The 12,078-nt window shown below is 42.4% G+C and overlaps 1 protein-coding gene across 1 annotated transcript in view; it reads right to left on the bottom strand.

The window, feature by feature from the left end:
• LOC117818480 (copine-9-like) overlaps positions 1-12,078 on the bottom strand; it is a 193,761-nt gene that overhangs the window by 99,252 nt on the left and 82,431 nt on the right. Inside the window, exon 7 of the mRNA XM_034691429.1 lies at positions 11,733-11,809. Coding sequence (XP_034547320.1) covers positions 11,733-11,809 — 77 coding nt within the window. The remainder of the gene's footprint in view (positions 1-11,732; positions 11,810-12,078) is intronic.

Here is a 12,078-nt window from a genome sequence, read left to right as displayed (position 1 = left end):
ATCATGAGGCAAAAAATAGAGATACTCCATTTCAGCCTTTCTGCACATGGCAAATAAAAGACTCAAAGCAGTGTGGAGACACCATGTTTGGTGATTTGGTAGAAAGCAGGGGGGATGGTGATGGCGATGGGGATGGGGATGCTGCTGGTGGTTGGTTTCCTGTCACCTTCTCCCTCTGCTGATTTAACTCCGACCCTCCAGCTCATACATCTCAATAAAGCCCCTCGACAGCTTGTTCCTGCTGTAAATTGATGTTTGCAGGATTTAATTTATTTTGGGAACGTGACTCTATCCTCAGCTCTGGAGGAGATTTAATTATGCATGTATGATATAAATAGAGAGGCTGGAAACCATGGAGGCACAGTGACCTATGGATGGGCTGGAAAAATATGAAAAACAGAGGGAAAGGAGAGATGGAGGAAAAACAGAGGGAAAGGAGAGATGGAGGGAAAACAGAGAGGAAATAGAAGAAAAAATGGCTTCAGAGGAGAGTTTCACATCATTTTCCTCTATACTGGAAAATCAACAGAGCAAAGTCAATGTGAGTGTACTTATACAGAATCTCCAGGTTCTCTAAGGAAGAACAGAAGTCAGTGAGATGCAAAGATCTGTCTACACTCATTTATTGTCTGTAGGTTTACACTGAGTCACTCTTTAAGGATCTGCAGAACCGATGGGATTTAGATAAGGACGGGGTCAAAGGTCGAAACAAGACAGTTTATCCAAACTGGGATCTAATTTCCTCAAAGCTCCTGTGTTAGCTTGTGTTAGCAGAAACTGACAGAATATTTAGTTAAAGAAGAGGAAAGAGCATGCAGAAGTGTTTTTGGAGGAACTGTGAAGAGGGGAAGATCATTTTGTGGGTTATTGGATTTGTAGTTTTGAATAATAGAACACAAAGAAGACAAATGGGCAAACACAAGGTCACCTCTCCTCCCAGTGCACTGTTCATGATGATCCAATGATAATCTGTCCGATTAATCATATACCGACTACATCAGAGCTTACTTGGTTTATATCAGCATTTCCAACATGTTACGTATAACCTAATGTTGTATGAGAAAAGCAGAGAAATGCTAATGTTTTGACTTTATCGTGAATTGTTAGGTTAAATGTTTTTTTTTGTTTGTTGAAATAATATCTTTAAATCGATAGTTAGTGTTGACTTGTTTGTATCTTCTGTAGGTAGCTGTGTAATAAGCAGGATCACGTATAGTTATAGAGAAATAGAATCCCAACAGGGTGACACCAGCATAACCATCGGCTAACACCGGCTACATCTTTCCTAACATGTGAAAGTCGAACCAGTGCACCACGATAATTTGCCTTCATTGTGCAAAAGGTCAGTCTTTCTTAATTCTGCTGCACACAACCTTTATTTTGAAGGACCCAGTCGGGGTTTCCCTTGTGGGTTGATCAAAGGACTTCTTCAAGGTCAGTCTGAGCTTTTTAATCCTTTGACTTTGACTTTTGTCAAAGACAGCAGAAGGAAATAATTGAACTCTGAGTAACTACAGACGACTGCGGAAAGGAGAGAAACCTGGAACAAACTTTCAGGAGGTTTGTCACTGCTCACCATCCTGAAACTATTTGTGACACCTTTCCTCTCAGAGCACCCACAGGTTTTATTTAAAGGTCATTGGGCTTGTGTGGCCGTGTGATGTTGCTCCATTACAATCCAAAGCTCTGCCTGAGCTCTTAGCAGCAGACAAATCCTCACCCACCCCGAGTCTAACAAAAAGAACCTCACATCTCCTTTCCATGGCAACCTCCTTTCCAAAGAACTTAAAATAAATACGACAGAGACGGGCACAAGGACGTGCAGAAGACAGTCGGATCAAAACACAAACTTCCTGCTCTGTCGAAACTCATCCAACATATCAAAGGCAGCGCTCCCTGCTTTGATGTAACTTTCAGATTGAAATCAGGGGCTCTCACAGATACGGCGGGTGTCAGGTTGCTGTCAGATGAACAGAGCTGATATTAAACACTGGGTGGGCCAAAAACAGAGGAACCATGGAGACGAGTGACAAATCAATGAGAGGGTCTGTTACCAGGCCGGACTGATGGGGATTGATCAAAGAGCTGATCGGGTGCCAGTTTGCGGTATCAGTGGGAAAACATCAAGCGTCCATCTACATATGGCTTTTTAATATTTGATCAGACGGATGCCAATAGAAAGGGATTTACATCTGAGAGGCAAAACACTTGGTATGCACAAAAGTTATTGAACTGTGCGGCTGATATGTGCAGCGCTCATTGGGAGTTCTTTTGACGAACGTCAGATGAATATACTGTGTGAAGTGTTTCGTTTAATGGTTCAATTTTTTCAGAAAAATTGCATCTTAGGAGCAGAGAGACAAAGCAGGGGGCCTTGTGTCAACAGATATCTGCAGAGCCAGAGCCCACAGCGCAGGTGGACAAAGAGCAAATCAATTACAGCTCTGAAGGAGTGCAGACCTTCAGTCACCCCATCTGAGAGCAGTGAGAATTTCAGAGTCACCGCACTGTAAATACAAAACCACAGGGACCAGCTTGAGCTCCACTCCCTCTTCACCATATTCAAACCAATTTGAATTTGTAATGCGTGAGGAAGCAGAGGAGAAAATCGTGGAAAGCGGAGGAGCTCTGCGCTGGAGCAATGTCATTAAAAAGCAAAAGGAGAGAAATTATTTAAGGAGCCATAGAAATGACTCTGTATTCCTACTGTACGTCACAGACTGTTGGAGGAATAGGAGGGAGAAATCTAAAGCGCCTTAATGTAAATATAATATATGTGTATATTTAACCATATGGAGATAAACCGTGACCTCTGACCTTTCAGTGATAGAGGGGGCTGTCAAAGAGTCACAGTATGCTAAACACTGGAATAATAAAAGTATGATGGACAGATTTCAAATGACCCTACATATGAAAAACATAGTCACATGGTCTTGAGTGTCCTACTTCCAGAGACACCTACTTTGCTGGTTGTCTTGGATACCATTCAATCATTGCAGGGTATGTCTGTTTGAGGAATCCCTTCATATCAGCAGGCAGGTAAAGTAAAAATAGAAACAGTGTAATTAATGTGACAGGTTATAATAAGGCCGGTGTCACTTTGAGGATTTATATTTTTGTGAGTATTGATCATGTAAATATGAATCAAATCATATAAATCAGCTGAACACCTGAGCTGTTCCTCCACTACGCTACAAGACGACGGGATAGCCTGCCAGAGGATCTAAGACGAGCAAGGAATATTGAGGCTTTTGAAAGTAAATTAAAGACCAATCTATTTATGCATATTTTCTTTTTAACTTCTTTTAATGTATCATTTTAGTGTCACTTACAATAATAATCTTTATTTATATAGCACTTTTCAAAACAGGGTTACAAAGTGCTTTACAAATAAGAAAGAAACTAAAAGACAATAAAAGAGAAATGTGAGAAAGACAAATGCAAGGAAATAAAACAATGTTTGAAAAATAAAAACATCAAAAGATAAATTAATAAAACAATCAAAAATCCGAAATTTAGAATATAAAAAATATGAAAACAATTGATAAAATCCTGCCAGTGAAGCTTCCTTAAAACGAATAAAAACCTCTTGATTAAAAACACGCTCAGGTGACGTCTCCTGTAAAAGCATGACGATAAAAATGTGTTTTTAAAAGAGATTTAAAAGATAATTGTAGTTCCTAAAGTATCCACTTGAGGCTAGCTGCTGAAGTCAAGAAAACCCCTCGAGACTCCAGAATGCTATTTTTCACGGTGCAGTCGTGCAAAAATAATAAAAAAAATAAATAAAAGGTTTGGTCTCGATACTAAATTAATTTAATCCTTAAAGCTGTTCTGTTGTTGAATTTTGCGTGGCGGATTTGACTGACAGGTGGGCGTGTTGTAGCTGTTTACCAAGCAGCCATGCTTTGCTAACTGCACGTCTTTATTGAGTAGTCAGAAGTTAGTGTGAGACAGCATTTCTGATGTGGTCACCAGCTTCTTCAGACTTCGCCTTTTCAGAAACATTTGGTTGATGTCAGTAAGACTAAATCCTATTTTTATATCCCTACGTCCCTGTATTGTAACATTTTACAGCTCACAGCGGCTGACCAAACGCTATTTCAGCCTAAGAGGGCATACATATATACCAGAATACAAATCACGTATATTTTGGTCTCCCTGACATTGGAAATCCTGAATATTGATTAACAGTGAACTCACCTGAGTCTTGACCATGACGTGGAGTACATTATAAAAGCACAGGGGGGCGGTTCAGTTCAGGTCAGCAGGTGGGTGATTGCTATTACAGATTCATATCTCTGCCTGCGAGCGCCTAAGCTGTGTAAACACAGAGTGAGTGTCGTGACTTGATACTCGAGGTGGGTTTCCCTTGTAATCCTGTCCTCCACGCTTTGAATGCCACGGGGCTCTCTTCCTTTCCCCGCCCCGCAGCTGAAAATAGACCCTGGACGCGGCTCTGATGTCATCTCACGCTGGAGAATAGAGCAGCTTGGAAGGAAACGGCTCAACCAACCTGGTTTTTAAAGAGCATAAAGTACACTTCATGCTCTCAGCTGCCTTGGAAATGAATCTGCCATTAAAAGAGGATCAACACACGTTTATGATTTCCGTGTGTGTGTGAGAGAGTTTCAGGTGAACCTAAAACTCATTCGTCACATGAATCGTCACACCTTTCTCTAGGTTACTGCTGCAGACTGCAGACATGCTGTAGAGCGTGTTTGTGTGTGCATGTTGTGTTACAGTGATTGTCATACTGAGCAGATTCTGATGTGTCAATCTGTGAGTAAGAGCATGCGTTACTACAAATCAAAGCTGAGTCAACCTGCAGTCACCCACACGACTGCACGTCTATGAAATCCGTCTAATCTGTAATCTCTTTAATTTGTCAGGTTCACGGTAAGAAGACAGAGGAAACAACACGGCTCTAAAAAAGTTTGTCTTCACAGCAAAAATAAACAAAGCTTTATAGTTTTGCTGAAGCAGGGGCACGGCTGACTCTACTGACAGGTGGGAACACTGTAGCTGTTAGCCAAGAAACTAAATGTCTGCTTTGACTGGACTGATCAAAAGTTACATCGGACTTCAACCAGATCTGTATCCGATCCGCTGCGGTCCGGCTCCATGCTCTCTTGTCCGTCAACACCCACCGGCTGCATTTTCAGAACGGAGCACAGAGCTGGACCACCTGACAGCTGGAGTCATGTGACCGAGGTTTTCCTGTGGTAATTACTAAATCCAGGATTCTCCTCCTCCTCTCCTCATCCATGTTGTCTTTATTGTCCTTTGAAAACCTCTGACCTGTTGAGTCCAGGCCTGGCTCCGCTCATCATGGCGGTTTGTTGTTATAGTTAAGTGAAGTACGATCTGTGAGTGTTTTATTCTGAAAATTAACCAGATGTTTTCATGTTGTTTTGGTACTTCCTGTCCCGCTCCATCTGCTCTGTTGAGATAGGTGCAGCGTGCTCCAGCATCCTGCAAAAATAGAAGTCTTGTGTATCTGATCCGGAGGGCTCCGACCTGCTGGATCAGAGATGCAGCAGGAACGCAATGGAGCAGATCCAGTGGGAGTTAACACATTGACTAGAATGGAAAAACCTTTCAGACCCGATGACATGACGGACCAGAGACGCGGGAGCGTGCCAATGTTCCCACATTTCGGATGATATTTTTCAAAATTAGGCCCTACATTCCCATATTTACTTTTTCATAAATTTGTATCATTACACCCAACCTATTATCCAGTAGCAATGGACTACAGATGGAATGGAGCTTTTAGCTAAATCTGGTGCGCCCATCTCTTTGTTTATTGAAAACATTTAATGTAAGTGCTGTGGGACCATTGGGCTGTGGGAACATAGGGATGACCCAGGAGAGAGACGGACCGGACATGGATCCGTTTGAGTTTGGCCGTTAGGTTGGGTCAAAGCAAATCCCTTACCAGGAAGACTTACTATTTCTATATTGGTACCTATTTAAGGTTTTATGGAGCTTTTAAGTGAGAAAACAGATATAGCAGGGAACAAGGAGGAGAGCTGCATTTGACGTGCAGTAAAGGATTGTGTGAATGTCCTGGAAAATGTTGTCCTAGTTTCTCAAACCGCACATATCACTGACTTTGTCACTGGGAGCAATTGAGGGTTCAGTGTCTTGCCCAAGGACACTTCAGCAGGTGACAGCTCTAGGGTCGAACCCCCAACCTTCCGATTGAGAGACCACCCTCTCCACTACCGAGCCAGAGACCTGCTCTGTTGACTCCCGCTTTGAGGACTTTAGCCTCTGTGTATCAGGCACATGGTTTAACCGCTTTGCTAAAGCGGCGCCTATACATTGCTCCTCTTATCCCCTCAAACCGCTGCCAGGTGGTAGGTGTCAGATGAAATGATTCACAGCATGATGCAGAAAAAGCTTTTTTGTTACATTTTTCACAGCAAAGGTTCTCAACAAGTGATTCATTTCACTGTTGAAAGAAAGTAGGATGATATTTTTGTTGGAAAAGTAAACCCTACGTACACATTCACAGGATAATATCAGTAAAGAGAGTATAGTGTAGTATAGTTTGTCCACAGGGGCGGCAAAATAGACGCAGGACCTCTTAGAGACTTTTTCATAACGTAAATTTAATATGCTCTCAAAGTTTCATGCCTCATTTGACATCACTTAAACTAAATAGCTCAAGTAATCCTCTAATCCTGGATGAAACGTCCCTCTTTTGTGACAGATCTCCCGCTGCAGAGTAATTAAGTATGACATATGTTTTAAAATCAGTGCCATGACCCCTGAAGTGCAGCCAGTGCTCTGCTAGACTAAACACACTGATGGGAGAATCAGCGCCTACACACAGAAATCTTAAATGAGCAGACGTGACTTTCTGAGGTACAAACCCAACAGCAACATTTGCAAACCTGTCAGACAGTCCCCTCTAAATGTGTCGATCCAGCTCCTGTGTAGCTCTGTCAGACGAGCGTTTTCAGTTTGATGTGAACACCGTTGCTTCTTTTTATATATCCGGCTGTTAACTGAGAGAGAGAGGGTGACTTCTCTCCAGGTTGCAGCTTCCTAAATCAATAACCCCTCTCTGCTCCTAAACACAGCTTGCCTCTTAGTAACACAACCCATGTCCCTCTTATAGCTTCACTTGAAGGGACCAGGCCAACACACACACACATGCTTGAATCCAGAAGTGGTATCCAAGGGCATCAGAGCCTCTCCTTCTCATTGACAAGCTGTCTGAAAAGGAAACACTCCCTGAGCTGCAACAAAGATAAATGACAGCGCTGGAGCAGCAGCTTTGACAAACACAGGTCTCTGACTGACGATCTGATCCATCACTGGCTGATTATGAAGAGTTTGCTTTATGACCCTGAAGTGGCGTTTTCCTTCGCTGCTGACATTGTTTATGTTTTAATTTTGGTTACCACCAATCAATAAGTTTAATAGGTACGTGTGACACATAAAGTACAGTTATAGATACCTCCACTTTACCGTGGCCTGAGTGAAAGCCTGTCGGTGATTGGCTTAAGAGTGTCAATTTATTCATGTCACAGGACGCCTATTTAATTCAGGGAAGACAGTCTATTCACTGCTCTACATTAATTTCAAAAACCAGCTGACACTGAAAAGGTTTTTTTTACTGAGCACTGAAAACGCTGAGCTGCTTTGGTGTGGTAAAGAAAATAAGTGCTCCCAGCACAAAACCAGAGTCTGAAGACACAGGCCCTGAGTCAAATCCCCTTGTGTTTACAGCAAACAGCATTAGAGCTTAGTCCAAAGATGTTCATTAGGTCTGACACTGTAGCAAAATTAGACCAGTGTGTTTTTCTTTTTTACCTTGACAAAGGTCCTGCAGTCTTCTTCAGACGGCCAAGGTAATCCACTCAAGAGAGCAACAGTTGGATAAGGGAGGCTGTGGAGATCAGGAAGCGGGCCAAGAGGACAGTGAACCAGGATGAGGGGGCCTACATGCTGTCTCACACCTGGGATGCCGTCCGAACGAGGGACTTCCACCGTCCGTCTTCGATCCGCAGCGGTCCAGCTCCGAGCTCTCTTGTCCGTCAACACCCACTGGTTGCGTTTCTAGAACGCAGTAAGGGGCAGGACCACCGGACAGCTGGAGTCATATGACCGATGTTTCCCACGATAATTACTGTATTAATATATATTCTCCTCCTCTCCTCATCCATGTTGTCTTTCTGGTCCTCTGAAAACCTCTGACCTGTTCACTCCAGGCCAACACAGAGTGTTTATTCTGAAAATTAACCGGATGTTCTCATTTTGTTTTGGTGCCTGACCTCCTGTACCACTCCATCTGCTCCGTTGCATTCCGGTGTGCCAGATCAGAGACGCAGCCAAAACGCAATGGAACAGATCCAGTGGGAGTTAACACATTGACTAGAATAGAAAAACCTTTCAGATCCATTGACATGACGGACCAGAGACGTGGGAGCGTGCCTATGTTTCCACATTTCAGATGATTTTTTTTCAAAATTCGGATCCGGTCCAGTGACTGGTCAGAGACGAACCGGACACGGATCTGGTGGAACTTGGCCAAAGACTGTTCGACAACAGGGGGGCGTGGTCGTCCTGCTGCTTCAGGGAGGACAACCAAACCTCTATAAATCAGCAGACAGACACATCACAGTACCGCGTGACTCTTCTGAGGAAGACTGCAGGAAGTTTGAAACATGTCAAGGTAATAAAGAAAAACACACTGGTATAGTTAAAAGAATTATTTCAAGCAACACAGCTTGTGATTTTGATTGTAACTACAATTTATTAGTCTGCTCTTATATTTTCTTCAGTAACTGCCCCTGGTGTTGGCAGGAGAGTCCACTGAGGCGTAAATAAAGAGGAATTTATAATCAGAGAAGTTAATAAAAATATAATGGTTTTATCCTTTTCTTGGTCTTCGTCTCCAGTATCAGAAAATCTATGAGAACCTGTTATTTTTTACCTGTCCACTGTGAAACAACACCTCAAAATATCATGCTTCAAAACACACACACACACACACACACACACACAAACACACACACACACACACACACACACACACACACACACACACACACACACGGCTGCTTAGCCTATCAACATGACGGCCTAATTATAGATAGAACATGCTGAAGCCCCCCAGGCTCTCAGCACACACACACACACACACACACACACACACACACACACACATCATAAACAAGAGGCTTGACGAAATTGTCGCCTCATCTGGTTTCCTACTGTCAGCCTCGGGCTACCTCACTACTCACCCCTCTACTCTCTCCATGGGGGGGAGAGCTTCCACTTTATCAAAGCTGCTGTCAGAAGCTGAGGTGATGATGACGCATCGATCAAAGACAGACAGGTGACGTGCAGTATGTCATCAGAATTGAATCACATTTACCTGCAATCTTACGGCAGTCCTTGATAATAAAAACACAATACCTAGAGTGGCAGAGTCATTTTGAAACATTTATATCTCCATTAAGGTTCATACTGTATGTACTCCAGTTTGTAGGCTACATTTCCACATGGGAGCTGCTCAGTACAACCACAGCTTCCAGTTCTTGTCAATGAGGAGCTCCAGTACAAGGTTAAAAGCCTCACTGAAGGACACATTAATGATACGTGAAGGAGCTGCTGGTACCCTTTCCCAGCCAGTCTCTACTGCAGAGCCATCTTACCTCCTGATGGGGAGAGCAGGGGATGAGGTCAAAGTACAGGAGCAATTAACACCATATAACCTGCAAGCAGTGCCATAAATGTCCATAATGACTTCCACACTGACTCACAAATCAGCATTTCATTCTATTCACAGACAGTCTGGCAGGAAGCTGTGGACAAGACGAGCCAATCAGCTCACCATATAAATGTAAAGACACTGAAGAGGGTCCTAGGCATTGAAGGAACAAGCTCTGTCTTCCTCATCAGTATGACCGGCATCGCTTGTGTATGCAGATGATACTAGATCAAGATACACGGCCTGCTGCCAGAAAGGAGCACCTGTTGACCCCAGGTGATCCTCAGGTGCCTGTCCTGTTGGCCTCCGAGATGGTGGCTCTTTGGAGCACCATTTATTTTCTCTCTTTCTGAGGTCATATTCAAGTTCAATTCATACTCAAGTTATTACATTTGACTCATTGCTTTCATTCCTCACAAGTCAAAATTGAGCCAAATGTATTTATTGCAGGTAGAAACTGTTTCACAAGGTCAGGGGATAAATGATGTCACACTGTTTGGCAGAGTGTGGCTTACGCTGACAGAGAGCATCACCAGCCACCCTAAATGTCTGCATGTCTGTACTGGTTACACATTGCTCTGGTTGCATGGTTATATGCCAGTTTAAGCAGACACTGCCTTATTTCAACTTTGTCTCCCTGTTCTACTGTATATCAATATACTGAAAAATCGCGCCAAGCTACAGAATGCCATCTGTTATATGTGCTTGTTTACATCCGGTTGTAGAGCCTTGTAGCATCATGGCAGCAGACATTAACCAGAGCTACAGCCCCAGCCAGTGGCAGTAGCTCTGGTCAGTAAAAAATATTTTATCATTTTATTTATATATATAAAAAAAAAAGACTAATAGCTCTGGTGCAGACTAGTTAATCATTTAGTCGACTTAACGCACACATCCTTACACACAAACTTTGTCTGCCAAAAAAATGCAAAGAAGACTTTTGTTGTCAAATAAAGGTGCTGCTTTCTTTTTTAATATTGTGTAGTGAGTGTCATTTAAAAAAATCTCCTAACACCATCACACTTTAGGGTGACATTTGGCTTGGCAGCGTAATTACACGCCTGTGAACATAGACTGTGGCCCTTTGACATCTTTGACATGTCATTCCCCACTCTCTTCTCTGGTTCTTATTCTGTCCACTGTTCTCTATAAATAAAGGCATAAAAGGCCCAAATTAAAAAGAAACCCAAAATTATAATCACCTCTTTTCAACGTACCCTTATGGTAAGACTTGACACACTGGACTTGCATGAAATTGTTTCAAAAAACTGACCGCTGAGAGATTACTTGATGTACAGGCTTTGGTTAAAGTGAACATGAGGCGGTTTGGTGAGCACATAAAAATTGAAAGGGGTGTGCAGGGCCTCCCACAAAATCTGAAGGGCCACTAAATTCTTAATGATGATTAGCTATTGCTTTATCAGGGATGGGAGTTATTTGGGCTGTGTTGCATTTAAATATTGCAGATTTTCCATTGTTGGTATGGATTGTGATTTTGGAGAAGCATCTTCTTTCTGAGTTCTTATTGGAGTTTAGCTTAAGATTTAAATGTTGCTGCTCTGCTGTGATACTCTTGAAAGTTAAGAAACACACAGGAATATAACATGTTTTTGATACTTCATGTCTTCATGTTAGTAGATAAAATAGATATGATTAGTGGAGATGGAAAAGCTAAATAAATACTAATCAGTTATGTGTCAGCGCACACATTCTTCAAACCACATATCCTTCAAACCACTCATAAATCAGCTCCACATCAGGCCACACCAAAAAGTCTGGCTCCACATCTGCTGGTCAGACCTTATCTGTAAACTGTAATGGGCACTCATTCAACAAAACACAAGCAGAAAGTCATCCCTTCATCACGTTATGTCTTCATGATTCCCAGAAAACAAATTCAGCACCAAGCATCAGAACTGTTGAAACAAATCATGTGGTGCATTAATGACTGATGAACCTGTTGTTTCTGCACCTGATATCTATCATGGGCTGTACTTACGAGAGCGTCCTCTCCAGTCTGCTGCCAGTTGAGCCGATTATCTCTCCCAGTGTACAAAACATCTGACCCAGGAAGTCCTTCACACAGGAGAGGAGACAGCACACAGATTAGACTTCACAGAAAAGTCCCTCTGAATCAACACATTCAAACAGATCTATAAGTACCTTTTGTGATTTTTGTTACTGTAAAGAATCATGCTTTATGTTTGCAATCTCAATGAAAACATTTAAAAAACTTAAAATCACACTTTTTTAACTTCAGAGCCATTTATTTTATTTTTATTTTTTTCTTTCTTTCGAATGTGCTGATTCTGATTTACATCATGAATGTGATCTCCCTCACCCAA

The sequence above is a fragment of the Notolabrus celidotus genome, chromosome 1 (assembly GCF_009762535.1).
Source record: "Notolabrus celidotus isolate fNotCel1 chromosome 1, fNotCel1.pri, whole genome shotgun sequence".
Classification (NCBI taxonomy): Eukaryota; Metazoa; Chordata; class Actinopteri; order Labriformes; family Labridae; genus Notolabrus; species Notolabrus celidotus.
Note: the sequence above shows the minus strand (reverse complement) of the source record. Positions and strands in the feature narration are given on the sequence as shown.